The sequence below is a fragment of the Mytilus trossulus genome, chromosome 7 (genome assembly GCF_036588685.1).
Source record: "Mytilus trossulus isolate FHL-02 chromosome 7, PNRI_Mtr1.1.1.hap1, whole genome shotgun sequence".
NCBI lineage: Eukaryota > Metazoa > Mollusca > Bivalvia > Mytilida > Mytilidae > Mytilus > Mytilus trossulus.
The window spans coordinates 4,194,743-4,213,255 of NC_086379.1; the positions used below are offsets into that span (position 1 = coordinate 4,194,743).

General features: G+C 32.0%; 1 protein-coding gene across 3 annotated transcripts in view; it reads right to left on the reverse strand.

Annotated features, from left to right (window-relative positions):
- LOC134724501 (multidrug resistance-associated protein 1-like) overlaps positions 1 to 16,762 on the reverse strand; it is a 55,130-nt gene extending 38,368 nt beyond the window's left edge. For all 3 annotated transcript variants that reach the window (XM_063587554.1, XM_063587555.1, XM_063587553.1), the window contains exons 1-14: positions 16,609 to 16,762; positions 15,507 to 15,683; positions 14,267 to 14,392; positions 13,060 to 13,194; positions 12,346 to 12,471; positions 11,420 to 11,481; positions 10,784 to 10,915; positions 9,634 to 9,873; positions 9,146 to 9,323; positions 7,945 to 8,199; positions 7,438 to 7,503; positions 6,715 to 6,852; positions 5,673 to 5,819; positions 2,071 to 2,155 (exon numbers count right to left, since the gene is read on the reverse strand). In XM_063587554.1, the coding sequence (XP_063443624.1) occupies positions 2,071 to 2,155; positions 5,673 to 5,819; positions 6,715 to 6,852; positions 7,438 to 7,503; positions 7,945 to 8,199; positions 9,146 to 9,323; positions 9,634 to 9,873; positions 10,784 to 10,915; positions 11,420 to 11,481; positions 12,346 to 12,471; positions 13,060 to 13,194; positions 14,267 to 14,392; positions 15,507 to 15,683; positions 16,609 to 16,653 (1,912 nt within the window). In that variant the 5' untranslated portion in view covers positions 16,654 to 16,762. The remainder of the gene's footprint in view (positions 1 to 2,070; positions 2,156 to 5,672; positions 5,820 to 6,714; positions 6,853 to 7,437; positions 7,504 to 7,944; positions 8,200 to 9,145; positions 9,324 to 9,633; positions 9,874 to 10,783; positions 10,916 to 11,419; positions 11,482 to 12,345; positions 12,472 to 13,059; positions 13,195 to 14,266; positions 14,393 to 15,506; positions 15,684 to 16,608) is intronic.
- Between the last annotated feature and the right edge of the window lie 1,751 nt (positions 16,763 to 18,513).

Consider the following 18,513-nt stretch of genomic DNA (forward strand, 5'->3'; position numbering starts at 1 on the left):
TGGTGTGAGTGCCAATTAGACAACTCTCCATCCAAATAACAATTTAAAAATTAAACCATTATAGGTTAAAGTACGGCCTTCAACACGGAGCCTTGGCTCACACCGAACAACAAGCTATAAAGGGCCCCAAAATTACTAGTGTAAAACAATTCAAACGGGAAAACCAACGGTCTAATGACTACAAATGACTACATAAATTAGGCTTGTTTGGAATGTTTTACATTCTCATTTTGGGGCCTTTTATATCTTACTATGTGGTATGGGCTTTGATCATTGTGGAAGGCTGTACGAATACCTATAGTTGTTAATTTCTGTGGCATTTGGTCTCTTGTTGAGAGTTGTCTCATTTGCAATCATACCACATCTTCTTTTTTATATATAGATACAAAAGAAAGTGGAAATTTATATCCCAGTATAAAATTCAAAACTTTAACAAATGGTGACCCTCTTATTAAGCATGTCATGCTTAGGAGTCATATCAAGAGCTATAGTGCAGTAAGCATTTCCAGACTCTTGTGCTATTTTCTTTATATTAACTGCTTGTCAATCAAAGCCTGAAAGGCTGTAAAAGCAATTGCTGCCATGTTTATGTTTTGGGGACTTTTTTTTCATCCACATATATTTAAGAATTAAACATGACAGGAGTGTTGTCTAGTGAGAATTAAGAAGGTTTTAACTTTATATCAATTAAAGACTTTAGCAGAAAGTCATTTTGAATATGTTTTATATTTCACAAGGAGACAACACGTTTACCAGGCTAAAGTTGGGGTCAAATATACATGTGCTGAAACATATAACTCCAAGAGAAATTATAATGGATTATCCCCTAGTAGTGTTTGTAACTGGGCAATAATTTCCTTTATTGATTTAATTTTCATAATTAATTTAAATTTAACACTTCAGTAAAAACATTTCAACTTTCCAGACGCAAATGTTGAAAAACGGGAAAGAAACAAAATATTTTACAAGACATAAACATGTAAAAAATAAATATATATTTCAGCTGACCAAAAATATTTTCATAATGTTACTTTGTCATCATTTCTTAAAAACTAAGTCCCAAACATTATTGCTCAGTTGATATGTGTCATCCTCATGCGGTACGAGATAACTATAATTCTCGTGCAATCCCGAAAAGAGGGGCCATCACAGACAAACATGACATTAAATCGTCATTAAACGAACAAGAACAAAAAGCTCTAAGTTGCTTTGATATTTATCCAATTTTCAGGAAACATTGTGAAAATGATCTTCAATATTTCGAAAACATGTGAAATAAAATTGCAAACACGGTGGACCGTCGAGGGTCAACAAACGTAGTAGACTCGTCCATTGGAAAGACGAGGATAATGGTTTTATCATTTGTCATGCATACCCAGTTTTGAATATGATATCCAAAAAGGATGTACTTTTTTTAATCTATGAAACTAGAAAATTCCAAATTGTAAATATCTCTTCATCTGGACTTAATTGGCATCTATCACGTTTGGACGGGTCCATTTCATTAGTAAGGTGATCGATAAATCTTACGGAGTTATGACAAAAAAGGAAAACAAACTTATTGTTATGTGTTTTTAACAAGGGTTTCGTTCCTCTAAATTGTTTGCGCAAACAAATCAACAAAATAGGTCAGTTAACTTTGTCTATTTTTAGATTACAGGTAATCATTTGACACTACGTATAACCTGATAACCTGTGTAGTGATTTTGATTTTACGATAAATTTATGAATGAACGACAATTTTATGAATGAACAAGAGCACCTGACCTCTTTCTAAAAAAACACCAATTAAACATATAAAACGTATGCTGAAACTTCTTAAATCCACTAACGTTTTTCAAAAGTTTCAAGCTATGTATTGCATTAGAAAACATACATTGGTGTTTAAGAATGACAGACCAGGAGCCTGTTTAACAAAATACTATGGCTTGATCTGGGCGGAGTCTCTGATCTGGGTCACAAAGATGGCCATACGCGACGGCATGAAAGCAATTGCTTTAAAAATCAGAACTTTGTATAATATCTTCAAATACTGCAAAGAAAAGAAAAGATACATTTAATAGAACTTACTAGCATTGATATCCCTTGAGAATGCACTGTAATCTAACTCATCATTGTTAAGGAATGTCTGTATTCTCTTCAATGATACACTTGCCTGGAAAAAAAGAGAAAGTCAATGTATATCTTGTATATATCCCTAAACTTTATTACTTATTTAATGTTTATACACAACTAGAGGCTCTAAAGAGCCTGTGTCGCTCACCTTGGTCTATGTGCATATTAAACAAAGGACACAAATGGATTCATGACAAAATTGTATTTTGGTGATGGTGATGTGTTTGAAGTTCTTACTTTACTGAACGATTTTGCTTCTTACAATTATATCTATCATGAACTTTGCCCATTAGTAACAGAGAACTATATTTGGTAAAAATTTACATAAATTTACCAAATTAATGAAAATTGTTAAAAATTGACTATAAAGGGCAATAACTCCTTCAGGGGTCAATTGACCATTTAGGTCATGTTGACTTATTTGTAGATCTTACTTTGCTGAACATTATTGCTGTTACAGTTTATCGCTATCTATAATAGTATTCAAGATAACCAAAAACGGCAAAATTTCTTTAAAAATTACCAATTGGAGGGCAGCAACCCAACAACCAGTTGTCCAATTCATCTGAAAAATTCAGGGCAGATAGATATTGACTTGATTAACAATTTAACTTCTTGTCAGATTTGCTCTAGATGCTTTGGTTTCATAGTTATAAGCAAAAAACTGCATTTTACCCCTATGTTCTATTTTTAGCCGTGGCCGCCATCTTGGTTGAATGGCCAGGTCATCGGACACATTTTTCAAACTAGATACCCCAAAGATGATTGTGGCCTAGTAGTTTCAGTGGAGATTTTGTAAAAGATTACTTAGATTTATGAAAAATGGTTAAAGATTGACTATAAAGGGAAATAACTCCTAAAGGGGTCAACTGACCATTTTGGTCATGTTGACTTATTTGTAGATCTTACTTTGCTGAACATTATTGCTGTTTACAATTTATCTCTATCTATAATAATATTCAAGATAATAACCAAAAACAGCAAAATTTCCTCAAAATTACCAATTCAGGGGCAGCAACCCAACAACCGATTCATCTGAAAATTTCAGGGCATTTAGATCTTGACCTGATAAACATTTTTACCCCATGTCAGATTTCCTCAAAATGCTTTGGTTTTTGAGTTATCAGCCAAAAACTGCATTTTACCCCTATGTTCTATTTTTAGCGGTGGCGGCCATCTTGGTTGGTTGACCAGGTCACGCCACACATTTTTTAAACTAGATACCCCAAAGATGATTGTGGCCAAGTTTGGATTAATTTGGCCCAGCAGTTTCAGAGGAGAAGATTTTTGTAAAAGATTACTTTAATTTACGAAAAATGGTTAAAAATTGACTATAAAGGGCAATAACTCCTAAACGGGTCAACTGACCATTTTGGTCATGTTGACTTATTTGTATATCTTACTTTGCTGAACATTATTGCTGTTTACAGTTTATCTCTATCTATAATAATATTCAAGATAATAACCAAAAACAGCAAAATTTCCTCAAAATTACTAATTCAGGGGCAGCAACCCAACAACCGATTGACCGATTCTTCTGAAAATTTCAGGGCAGATAGATCTTGACCTGATAAACATTTTTATCCATGTCAGATTTCCTCAAAATGCTTTGGTTTTTGAGTTATAAGCCAAAAACTGCATTTTACCCCTTTGTTCTATTTTTAGCCGTGGCGGCCATCTTGGTTGGTTGACCAGGTCACGCCACACATTTTTTAAACTAGATACCCCAAAGATGATTGTGGCCAAGTTTGGATTAATTTGGCCAAGTAGTTTCAGAGGAGAAGATTTTTGTAAAAGATTACTTTAATTAACGAAAAATGGTTAAAAATTGACTATAAAGGGCAATAACTCCTAAACGGGTCAACTGACCATTTTGGCCATGTTGACTTATTTGTAGATCTTACTTTGCTGAACATTATTGCTGTTTACAGTTTATCTCTAACTATAATAATATTCAAGATAATAACCAAAAACAGCAAAATTTCTTTCAAAATTACCAATTCAGGGGCAGCAACCCAACAACCGATTGACCGATTCATCTGAAAATTTCAGGGCAGATAGATCTTGACCTGATAAACATTTTTACCCCATGTCAGATTTGCTCTAAATGCTTTGGTTTTTGAGTTATAAGCCAAAAACTGCATTTTACCCCTATGTTCTATTTTTAGCCGTGGCGGCCATCTTGGTTGGTTGACCAGGTCACGCCACACATTTTTTAAACTAGATACCCCAATGATGATTGTGGCCAAGTTTGGTACAATTTGGCCCAGTAGTTTCAGAGGAGAAGATTTTTGTAAAAGTTAACAACGACGACGGACGCCGGACGACGGACGACGACGGACGCCGGACGCAAAGTGATGGGAAAAGCTCACTTGGCCCTTCGGGCCAGGTGAGCTAATAAAAAAAAATTTAAAACTGTTAATTCACTTATATTTTAGGGTATCAATTTCCATGGATTAATGAAAAAAATATTTTTGTGGATCTTTGACTTTGTAAATTTGTACTTCCTTGAATATCTAATTTGTAATTTGCTTTATCCACAAACTCTGCAAATATTAGTATTCATTACAATAGTTATTTTAATTTATTTACCATACTTATACTTATAAAAAGTATTTCTTTATACAATTTTAACTTTTACACTTGACTATAAAAAGTCTATATTCTTTAATATGTTATCTCATCCAAAATTTTGAATTTTATGCATTAAAAGCATATTCTGTTTTTTATGTATATTATTTTTCAACTTCTCTGTAACCTTTGTACTTGCATGGTTTTATGAGAATAAACTATCTATATATCTATTAGTAAAAAAAACTCATCATAGATAAATCCACAGTAAAAGAAAAGAAAATTAATGCCCAAATGGTGTTGGTAACACTTATCCAATTTCAACAAACCAAAGACCCAATGCCCCTTAGGGACAACATCAAAAGATCAATGTAGGATAAAAAAAAACTTTAAATTCAGAAATTATTGCTTTCATTTATTATTTCCATTTTATCATTTTCAACTAAAATACAATTTTTATTTTTGCAATGTTGAGAGAAAAATCCTGTTTAATTCACCTAAAAAATTCCAAAATGCTAGTGTTTAAATCATTGCAATCATAACTCTATTTGCATTTTTCGCAATAATATGAATATCACAATAATTTCTGAATTTACAGTATATCAAATAGTTGGGGGGGGGGCTTGGAATTACTGCAAGATATGTTCATTTGATATCGATTTTACATATATCCATATTGGTCAATCAATTTTTCCCAAATTAAGTTTAGAGGCGGTGGGGTCACAGGGAGTCAGTGAAAAAACTATGTGAATTAAGTTTTTTTTTATCCTACATTGAACTTTTGATGTCGACCCTTATTTCACACAGTAATGTTATGAAAAGCTGCTTATTAATCACCTATTTGTTGGCTCACTCCTTCATTTTTGCACAGAGGAAAATTCTATTTACAACTTAAAATTCCTGAGTATATGAAGTCTGTGTATTTTTAAAAATACATTTTATTTTGAAAAAAATATAACTCAAATAATAATAACTTAATGACTTACCTGCACTAACATTGAGATGACCTGAGGCAACATAGACAGGGGGAATCTCAGAATGTTAAACAGAGAGAGTGAGACAAAAGCCTTGTCAGCATCCAGGATATTACCTGGGTCAATCATTACATACACAGCAAATGTCACCAATGACACCTAAAAAATACATTTCACAAATTCTTAAGTAAAGTCACAGAATTTTTGAAAATTGTTAAGAAAAAATTAATATACATTTGACTTTTGTTGGGAGTTAAATACTAAATTACTCCTCTCAGTTAAGAAGGTATCTAACTTTATTTTTTCTTAAATTCATGCTCCAGTGAGCATATCAAAATGTTAACTTGTCTATCCAGAATGGAAATTTTTACAACTTAGCCAAGGATAAAAGAGATATTGAATACCACCACAAGATGTCAGACAAAGGGCTAAGCTTGCTGGTCTGATATTGCCCTACAGCTGAAAACATGGGTCATAAAAAAGTCTTGTTATTTCATAGCATCTGTATATTTTTCCTAGTATTAGCTAACTATCAATGATACAGCCATCGCCCATCAGGGAGTCTGTGTATTGATTGTGTTATTTGATATAAAATAAATTCCTTTGTGCAAGATGGACGTTAAACGGTTATTAATAAAAAGCATACATGTTTATCAGTATTAAATTAACAAATGCCTTTTAGTTTTTGGTATCTATGCTGTTAAGTTTCTCTCTCATTAACATATTAACATACTGTATACCAACTTATTTTCGCGAGCGATTTATTTTCGTGACATTCGTGAGTAGACATATAGCGCAATTTTATATGAATCGTCGCAAATATGTTTAACTTTGATCTTTACTTATCAAACTACATCAAGTAGATAAGAAAATCGCGAAATTAAGTAGCCACGAAGTGGACTAGAAATCGTAAAACGCGAAATAAAGTATCCACAAAGAAATAAGTTGGTTAACAGTTTACATATCACATTTTGTTAATAGAAACCTATGATTCATTTCTAAGATCATGAAGATATCATTTTATAGGTCTTTTTTAATCCTAGGACAATCTTACCAAGAATGGAGCTGTAGTCCATGTAAATGATACAACAGCGTTAAGATACGCCATTCTCCTCAGGACGACTAATTCTTTGTTACGTATGTCTAAAATCTGCTTCTCAAATGACGGCTCCCAGGCATACAGTTTAAGAACCTAAAAATGAAATAAAAGTTTATAATTCAAAGCTCACTTTGAAAAAACATTTTAATTGTGATAAGTTATTATTTTTCGTTTCCTTTTATTCCATTATCTATATACCTAAATACAGGCCATATATACAAACTAGAGTAAAATGCCACTTGATTTGTCACATAAAATGTTGTAAGTTTTCCTTTATTTGAAAAGTAAAACTCTTGAGAGTACTAAAATAGGTCAATGTAATTCCCTGAACTCTTTTTGCAGAATTATACCAATTTTTTTTATTTTAAATTAATCAAGATTTTTAAATCATTTCCAATAAAATGTGAATTTATCTTTGTTTTTCTGTTCTTCAAATAAACAATTCAATAAATGTATTTAAATGGCTGACTTTCTTGGTCCCATCAATCTAGATTTAGGAATTCTGGTTATGATCTGGCATTTCAAAGATTTATTTTTATTACAGTAAACAAAATATTATATCATATATTTACTGAGGTCAAAGCTAGAGGTTGGTATAATTCATTTTGTGGTATATCATAACAGAAATTGTGTTTTATCAACATGTATATAATATTACTTATTTCATTCTTTACTTACTTTTATACCATTTAATACTTCATTCATCAGTTTAATTCTGGAATCTTTTAATCTCATTTGTTTCATCTGGAAAATATAAGTTTATCTTTTTGTTAATAAAATCCTTCAAATTCAAGCAAAATTACCAGTGAACATACTTCTGTTTGAGTCAATTCGTGTGGAAAACACAATAAGTGATACAAAACTGAAAATAAAATTTCAATAAAATTTTAAGCATAAGTTTTGTTTCCTTTGTGTATTTTATTTATTTATGACGCTGCTGAAATGTTCTGAGAGGTACCGATTTTTATATTTTCTATATCATGAGTGTTAGATTACAATATTTCATAAAAGCATGCTTTATGGTCAATCCCATGAATCTTGTTAATGATTTACATTACTCATATCTTAATGTTTTAATTTTTTTTCAAAGAATTTGAGGTTGATTGAATTCTTTCCTTCAATTTATTTATAATTTTGTAACACTACATCAAGTTTTCAAACACTTTCACGAAACAGCCATCATACCTGTAAATCTCTTGACTTTTTGGCAATGACTGCATTAATAGGAATCAGTAGCACCATAACACCAAACCCTGCCAAGATGGACGGTCCAAGAGTCTGCCACAGGAAGTACAATGACAGAGCAATCTGAAATGGTCCAGACCAGATAGTGTGGAAGTAGGTCATCAGGTCCATAAACCTCTGGGCATCGACGGCCATTAAGTTTACTATTTCTCCAACAGTAGCAGTTCTTCTGGCAGAACTGGATAACTTCAACATCTGTAATTAAAACAAGGTAAATTAATACATGTATATCAGAAATTCTGTCTTAATTTTTCTTTACCCTATGAATACACATTATAGCTATTTTTCATTGTTAATGGACATCACTTATGCTCATGTAAAATTAAGACTTCACAGTATGTATGATGTCAATTGTTGAAAATACTGCTTTCACATGTCACTAATTCCCAAAATAATTTCTTTCATTTTCGAGGATATTTGATTTCATATTTTTTTTTCAAAATCTACATACAACCTTATAAATGTAATTTGTTGAACATCTACATTTGTGTTTCATCTGTACCCACATACTACAAGAAAAACTGGTACCAAAGAACTATAATGAATCCATAGTATAGAATCCAGGTGCAGGAGTTTCTTGACGCATTGAAGACCCATTGGTGACCTTCTGCTGTTGTCTGTTCTATGGTCGAGTTGTTGTCTCTTTGACATATTCAGTATTAGAGATTAGTGGGTTTTTTCCTACACAGCTACTTTCGCATAGGTACTATTTCTGTACTAAAAATCTGTAGTACTGGAAATTTACTTTTAATATTCAGTACTATTTTGTCACTTTGAAATTATTGTAATATTTAGGTACCTGTATTTTACAGTACTTGATTTGTACTTAAAATTTAGGTACTACGGATTTTTGGTTACTACCCTTGCATTTTCAGCATTTTGAAAGTTTTTCTATTTCAAATCTCTTAAAATTATGACTTTCAAACATTGAATATTGTATTATTTCTGTACCAAAATATTTAGTACAAATCAAGTACTGTAAAATACAAGCACCTAAATATTACAATAATTTTAAAGTAAAGAAATAGTACTAAATATTAAAAGTAAATTTCCAGTACTACATATTTTTAGTACAGAAATAGTACCTATGCGAAAGTAGCTGTGTATACTGTTCTATGTGAAAGCATTTAAAAAGACATACCTTGTTATAGACAGCAGCTATAATGGACGTCCTCAATCTCATTCCAACCAACTGAGCACCATGAAAGTATTGATGTAAAATTAACGACTGTACAACAGCAACAAGAAACATTAAAACACTGTATAAATATCCTCTCCATTCATACTCTTCCTTGTCTTTGGTAAACCGAATTAATAATCTGAAAATAAAAAAGTAACCATGACAACATTTAATGTGTAGCTAAAAAAAAGTAATGTATATGAGCAGGCAAGAAAATTGTGTTCAATTTTCTTTATTTTTGGCAATGTATAATATGTACTTTAGCATTCATAAAATTTTCTTTATTTTTGGCAATGTATGATTGAGAAAATCACTGTTTCATTTTATTTTTACATTTGATAGAAACAAGTATAATATGCATATAATATTTTTAGCACATACAATTTATAACTTTACAGTTTTAAGAATATTCACTATCAATATTTTCCTATCATCTCATTTTTATTTACCTTAAAATAAGTGGACTAATAAACTGGAGTATATCAAATAACAACTTGTAAAATGCATGTAAGAGACAGATAGGTCCAAACACTTTGATGAAGCAGATTAGAAGTTTCTTCTCTGGAGGTTTGTTTGCTCCATCTTTGACCTCGACCTCTGTATATAATTGTCCATCTTCTGTTCTTGTTTTCATTTCAATGCCATTGGTGTCAGCCACCTCACCATTCTCAGGTCGTCTCTGATTTTTCCTGCAAAAACAAAATGGTAGACTTGTACAATTTCAATTAAATATAGTTCCATTATCCTTAATGTCAAAACAGAAATCTATAAAATAAACTTAAAGGAGCTTTTTTTAATAATTATAAACCTGTCAACAAAGTTTCCTGAAAACTGCTCAATCCGTTTTTTGAAGTATTGTCCGAAAACTAGAACATCCCCATTTTTAAGAATGAAGTCTCATAACTAAGAAATATAAATGTAAAATTTTTAAAAGATCAAGGGAGTTTACATCAATAGATATAACAATTCACAAAAATTCACCAAAGTTGGTTTAAGCTTTTTTGAGTTACTATCCAACACATAGAGGATAGATAAACAGACAGACAAAAGTAAACCATAATACCTACTGTTAACGGGCGTACATATAAATCAAGCTATCTGGTAAACGTGTTCTTTGTTGGTCCAAGTTTTTCTTCAGTGTGGTCTATTGAACTGTTTTTTGTTTTTTTTTAAATTCCAGGGACATTATAAAATTGAGAATGGAAATGGGGAATGTGTCAAAGAGACAACAACCCAACCATAGCAATAACAACAACAGAAAATCACCAACAGGTCTTCAATGTAACGAGAAATTCCCGCACCCGGAGGCGTCCTTCAGCTGGCCCCTAAATTATGGTTGTAAATTTCGAATATGATTGAAAAAAGAGATTTTTTTATTTCTTTTTTGTTCCACCCCTTTTTTCACTTCTGCTGTTAACAATTTATGTCACTAGTACAGCATTCTAGTGAAGTAGTCAAAAAGAGAGGTTTTTTGTTTGTCACTTTGAGGCTCAATTGGGATAATGACACAGATGTCACACTGTTGCAAGTAAAAATATATATTCATCTTATTTTCTTTCATGTATGTCTTCCTTTTTTATCTTGAATGCAGTAACTTACTTTTCTACTCTTTCTTCTTCTTTCTTCCAGTATTTTTCAAATCGAGGAAACACGGAAGATGTGTTGTCATCGTGATTTAATGACCAGAGATTCTCCCTCTTTATGTCACGTTTATATCCTTGTACGACCATACTGAAAAATAATATATATTTGAATGACATGAATTTCTAAACCTTGATTGTCGACAAGTTCCACATAAATTTATTTCTTTTGTGGCTGTCTTAAATTTTGACTAGGAGAATTCTGATAAATATGAATACTGTGGATTCATTTATATTCGTTGGATACCAATTTTCGTGGATTTTGTGGGTACAGGGGATCCACGAATTCAAATGTTCAACGAATAACAAATTTTCTAAAGTAATGGGTGAAGACTTCGTTAAAACAACGAAATTAAATATCCACGAATATGTAAGATTTCCTCAAACCACGAAAATTGGTACCCACGAAAATAAATGAATCCACAGTACTACTAAATAAATTTTGACCAAAAATGGCAGTTTAAATCTCAACTATTTATTTACTATATAAAAATGTATATAAATACAAAATTTCTTTCTACAAAAAGTCTTTTAAGAAATACAAACTGCTCATTCAATATATTTACTACACTGCATACAATGACAAAGTACTTACGAATTAAACCACCAAAATATTAATCTGGATAAAAATGAAGATCTTTCTTCTGGGCAAGGATTCTAAAAAGGAAAAGAGTAATATGATTTAAAACAGTCAATCTTAATTTTTTGAATGTTTGAAAAGGAAAAAGTAGGCATTTTAGCGTAAGTTTTATAATAACACATTTTTCCAAAAAATATTTTAGTTTACTGCAGTATACAATACACTACAGTCAATCCTGCTACAGATAAAGAAAACTTCTATTTAGGAAAAATCTGACTTGTTTCTTTATTCCCGTGATATAGCCTTGTTTGTGCTTATGCGACGTAAAGTAACCAACAATCAATCAAACTCATCTCTTTACGTCTCACTGTAATAATGCATTTTTAACTTCGGTTGAACGGTTTGCACTGGATTCCAATCTTAAGGTGGTACCTAACACTTCAGGGAGATAACTCTTTAAAATCGTCTAAATGTTTTAATTACATTGTGTTGTGTTGTTAAGGGAATATTTAAAACCTTCTCAATGATCAAAATTGGTGTTTGTCAAACTGCTATATAACCAGTGTAATATTTCTGACTATACCGTTGGTTCCAAATTTATTTATTAAATTTTTATGTTTTTGTTAAAGGGTCAAAGTAAATACATTATTAAAATTTTATGAAAATTAAACGAGCCAAATTAATTTTCGTGAAAGTGTTTGGTACCACCTTAATTGACTAGGATTGTGAGCTTTCCTACCAAACGTTCTCTCAGTGCACTCTAACTTCCTCAACCAATAACAACTGACCACCACAAAATAGCACAAAAGTTTGAATAAAAACCAATCAATCAATTGAAAGGTCACCTCTATTATAAGGTCATTTTCTCTGGTTTGTAGGTTGACCATTATATTAAGATTTGACTGTAGTTCACGAAAGTATATAAATGATTTGTGACTTACCTCACTTTGACTAACTTGATATATACCATCTCCTCCATCTACTAATGCTGAAAAAACTAGCTGTACAACAACTAACGGAAAATACAGGAAAAATATAACAAAACGGAACACATCTGATACCCCATCCTGAAAATACAAAACACATGGAATAAATATCATATACATCAGATGTACAGTATTGAAAGGAGAAGAAAATATGGCAATTTAAGAATACAGGAAAATTTTCATTTCCATGATTTCAACAGACGTGTTTATGTTTTTCTTTCAATTTATGTATTGCACACTATGCGATTAGATCAATAAATGAACAAAGACACAAAATTCACATTTAGACTCACAATATGACATAATCATATAACAAGTTCTACAGAAAGCCGTTAGTTTTCTTGTTTGAATTGTTTTACATTGTCTTATCAGGGCCTTTTATAGCTGACTATGCGGTATGGGTTTTGCTCATTGTTAAAGGCTGTATGGTGACCTATAGTTCTTAATGTTTGTGTCATTTTTTGGTCATTTGTGGATAGTTGTCTCATTGGCAATCATACCACAACTTCTTTTTTATATTGAACTTGTTTTGTAGACTTTTTTGTCATTTTTCACCATGGTTTTATGGGTTTCTCTAATTGTCGACAAATTTTGATTTTCCCTTTGTTATTTTGTGCCTCATACAATATATATGGTAATGTTCTAGATAATAACCTTGTTGATGCTTACCTTAACAGCTGCTCTAACTAACGACTGGAATGTAAATATTCCTGCTATAAATAGTAACAACCAGAAAAACAACAAAAATCCAGAAGAAAATACACCTCTTCTTCGTTCATGATGTATCACTAATACTGTTAATATCTGTAAAATATAATATCAATTATTAACCAGAATGCATTAATGTTCTGAAATGGTGAATACAGAGATGCAACTTATTGTCAGCCCTGTCAGACCTGAGGGGCAGAATTTCTGCAGGTCAGGCAAAACTTGTTGCTGTGCAGGACCTGATGGCTGGCAATATTCTAGTCTTCTTGGGTCCCCCAAAACTTAATTCCCTGTCTGTCCTGGTAGAGTATTTTGTTAATAAATTTGTGATCATCTCAAATAAAGGTAAATTTCCTGTTCCCTCGCTTTTTCTAACTTCAAGAACCAGTATTTCTGCCCAGTGATAGTCTTTTCATACCATGTCCATCACGCCCCAAACCCTTCTGCGTATTTCCTTCATGTTTCTGGTTTTAGAAATTCTTTCTTCAGGAAGGAGGTCTATTAAGCATAGTTGATAAGTTTAGGAAATATGTCATGGCTGAGAAAATTTGTAAGCGGGTCTCATTTGATTTTTGAGTGAAAATAGAGGTCCGGCAGAAATGTGATGGGTCTGGCAAAACTTGGTACCATGTAGGCCCCAATGTCTGACAGGGAAAAAAAAGTGTTTGCATCTCTGTGAATAAGACAGGCATACAAATGAACTGTTTGCCCCAATAGATTTATAGTTTGACATATATATAGTATTACCATTCTAGTGTTTCTTTTATGAAAACTGACCTCTTAGAGGTTTTTTTTAGTTTTGAGAAAGCAAGTCTCTGTATAAATGTATTCCCTCATCTTTTTACTTCCTATTTGGAACTACATGATGTGATACGATTAAATACAGATTGAGTGTTTATGCTTTGCATAATACAAGGGCCTGAAAACATTCAGCTTTTTTTTACTATTAAGTTTATTTCATGTTAGAATTCTCCAGATTTTTTTAACTACATGTATCTACATTTTTTTTATGGACGTAATAATTATCAGAATCAAAAGTTTCTTTGTTAGGAAAGCATAAATGCAGGGTCTGTATTTATTCATATTGCTTAAAAATTTACATTATTGTAATGTTGGATTGTTTTCCCATTAACAGTACACATCTTTGCTATTCTAAGTCAATACTAACCATACAAAGACATAAAATTAAAGGTGATACAAAATCTACTGTTGGCACTAAATCTCCAGTGGCTAATTCATGTATACTTTTCCCTATATTGGCTACAGCTAACAGAGCTATTAGTATAGATAAAATCTGAAATGTAAAAAAACTTAGTTAGTCTCAACTAGCATGACTAGTAATTCATGCAAAATCTCATCCCTCTATTTTTTAGTAGCATGCTAACAAATTGTGTTTGAGGCAGGGTTTCAAATCCCTGTTGGTTGAAATCATTGAATGTCAAATTCAACAGTTTTGACTTACCAGTTACTTAGAAAACTTAGTTTACTGGTACATACATTTCATAAGTGGATGTTTTTAAGTACTCTACAAAGGCAGGGTTTTATGAGATTTGAATCTGGGTTTACGTAATAGAGAATGATGGGTTAAAAATATAGAGAATAGAAAAAGAGGGGTCACTGATCATTTACGTTCACAATCTGCCTTCGAAAAAGGCAAACATTTTTGTAAAGGTGCTTTTTTTCTGTTGAACTAATAGGAGAAAATGAAAAAAGAACTTAATTACAGAAATCGCTTAAATTTTACAATTATTTAGTTAATGTATAGCTTATTTGAAAACAATAATAAAAAATATAGGTCACCAATGAGTCAAAAAAAATATTTTTATTTTAATGCCAGAAAATAGCATTATTGCACCAAAGGGAGATAATTTGGAGCTTTTTCAATGATATAAACATTTTAAAAGTCATCTGGGGCCAAATCAAAACGATTTTTTGGGTTAAATTTTGTATTATTTCATGTAGAAATAACTACTTGTGTAATAAATAAAATTTGTTTTGAAAAAAACAAATGTTTTATTTTTTGCTGAAATTTTTGAACCCGCGAGCCTCCTTAAATATAAAGAATAGAGAAAAATGGTATCTTTAATAATTAATCTCCAATAAAAGTATCCACTACCGATATGAACTGATGTGATTTAGAGGTTACATGTATGTTACATTACAGACTTCATACTGTATAGACACTTGTCTATTGATGATGAACATATTTTGTCCTCTAGCTCTTTTTAATTTTTGGTGAAGTTTGGTTGCCGCTTAGCTTGTAGACATATTCACATCTATAAGAAAACACCTCCTTATTTTAATGTTCCAGTTTCTAAAATTGAATAGATATAGGAAGATGTGGTGTGAGTGCCAATGAGACAACTCTCCATCCATTGAAGGCTTTTTTAAAATTATCATCTACTCACTGTTTTTCCTATATTAAGCCATGTAAATGGCAAGGCAGGAACTTGGCTTTTACTCAGCTGGAATATACGTATTGGAGTTCCTAAGACTAGAATGGCACATGGTATCCATAAAATAACTGTCTTCTGAAAACAGGGTGAGAAGTCTGGATCCACAGTGTTCCATGTTTCATTTAAAGCCTGAAAAAATCATGACATTATATGTGAATTTGAATGCTCCTTATTTGAATCATAATACTGCTACATGTTTGTAGTTGGTGTTAGGGTTAGGTATTGGCTAGTGTTGATGTCCAGTGTACATATTCTAGCTAGAAACTAAGAACAGAGTGGCAGTCTTAGAAAAAAGTCACCTTAGTCATGTTAGTACAGCAATCTTTTTTACAACCAAACAAAACATGCAAAATAAAATAAAATTACTTAAACCCTTTCACTAAAACCAATGTGACTTCGGACGATGACGACAACGATGCCAACGTCATAACAATATACGACCGCAAAAATGAGGTCGTGTAAAAAGTTCTCACACGAAATGAGTCCCAATTAGTCTAGAATAAACACAGTATTGAAATCATGAATCCCTACAACAAGGTTGGTCAAAATAAATTTGTACATTGGCTTGATATGGGAAAGTTACAAGGACACATTTGGTTCACATTTGAAGACAAAGGAACACAGCTTTAATGATGATGGTCAGAGCATCCATTTATTTGGTTTAGTATAAACACTGGTGTCAATTGACTATAATCTGAATTTGGTTAGGTCCGCTAAAACAGTAAAATAAAGAGGACCCATGTCAGCATGTGTTTTTGAAGTTTATGTCATCATGACCTTTACACCTGTAGTATCATGCTGCAGGCAGTTCTGTTGTGTTATCTAAGTATTAATTATATATTTATAAATTGATTATCAAAAATTCATTACCCAAAAGATGGAAAACGATTTAACAAACAAATTATATAATCTGTTTCCAGAAAAGAGGCGGTAATGATTTCTCTGTTTTCCACTCTTGAAAACATGGGATGAAAGTGTGTTTGTCACAATTTCGTCATGATCGTAAAGTATATCAACTTTTCGTATTGCATAATGTTATTTGTGTCCTACTTACCAAAAATGGAGAATCACAAAACCCTGTGTCACTGTCCATTGTCATTTTTTGTCAACTGTTGATGAAAGTGAGATTCGGCATTTTCCAAAGGAAGTTGGAGGGTGTGTATAAAAAATTATCGGTTCCGGACTCACAATTCCGATTTGCGTGTGAAAAAATAGAACAATTTATCTATTAAAGATCTCATGACAACCGGACGTAAATTGTGTTAAATTTGAGTGTGGTACATTGATTTTCTTGAAGTATTGTTATTCTGTATATCAAATTGAAGGAAGTATAAAATAAGTGGTTATACTCTTATAAAATTTATTTGACTGATGATCACAGATGATAAAATTAGTGTGAAAGCGGCATAGTTTTATACTATATCTATCCACATCGGTCACTTTCTTGGAATTGATAGTAAATAGAAATACAAGTTATTTGTAGTATATGTATGTTCTCGTGATACAGAAAAGCACGAAAATAAATAATTGAAACTAATAGAAAACGAAAAAATAACTGATATTGAAAAAGGCCCCCCGGGAGGGCGAAAAAAACCTGTCCTGTCCCAAAGTACCTAAGTGTGAAAGTGGATGAGTCAACTTGAAATCGTTGATGTGACCATTATATGATAACAATTAACTTAAATGAATAACTATGAAATTATTGGCCGAATTATTATAATGCCTAACAGACATCAGTTTGCAATTCGATCTGACACCTTACAAATAAAAATAAGAAAATATGGGATCATTGCAATCTGATGAGTAAACTTTTTACTGAACAGAAAACCAAAATCGTGGCCTTCAACATGTCCAATGCCTCCTCAGTTTAAACCATCATCTCATTGAGAAACAGGACAATGCAGACCATCAGAACAGTTTTGAGACCTCCGCCGTTATCATGCTTGATCTGTTAATCATTTACAGACAACGTTAATCGTTCGATTTCTGAAAGGTATTTTCGAACGCGTTTTATTTCAACTTCGGTTTTGGGGGAAGTTATAAGCAAACGCGAAAGTTTTGGAATAAGTTCAAATAAATAAAACAAATTCATGATTTGTAGATCTATGATATTAGTCTTTGTAGTCGTGAGGAGAGATTGATTAAGTAAGACATATATGGAAAGGGGGCCCGGCTTATTTTGAAAATGTTCTAGATCAATTTGATCAAATTTGAAAATATAACTGACTTACACTATATGCAAAACAGCTTTACCCTTTTCCCTGTTGACTTAATTTGTTTTAATGCACCCTTAAAATAAAAATAAAATAACAGTCCGAAATTGCCATTACTGCTTGGGGTTTAGTTTCATGATAAAGACCGCATTCAAAAGGGAAAGTGAGGAGCGGAATGAACTTTCATACTATATGAAATCTCTGCTGATATTGACAATTTATTAAAAATGAGGATTTTGAAATCAATTGCTCATTTCATTTTAAAAATCGTAAGAGTACGGCGGAACCCACTATGTGTTGCCTTCTTTTGTTGTTTGTCGCAGGCTCAACAAAAATGGTTGTGTCTAAAACTTTAACTGGCTGCAGACTGTATGCTTTGGTGGACCCAGGAGGGGGGTTTCAGGGGTTGGAACCCCCCTTTTTTGCCGATCAATGCATATATAGTTGGACCCCCCCTTTTTTTGCCCTGGGTTGGGAACCCCCTTTTTAAAATGGCTATTACCGCCCTTGGTATGTAATGTTAACTGGAAGAAAATATAAATCCATTTATATAAGTAATATTAATGAAGAACAGGAAATAAAGTTTTACAAAATTTCCTATTAGATGCTATAACTTTTTATCATAAACAACATACAAGTTTCTGTCCAAGTTTGGTACAGATCAAGGATATTTTAAGAAAGTGATTATTATTTTTTTTTTTAACTAAACCATGCACAGAGTGAATAAATTTGGAGAATGTAGGATC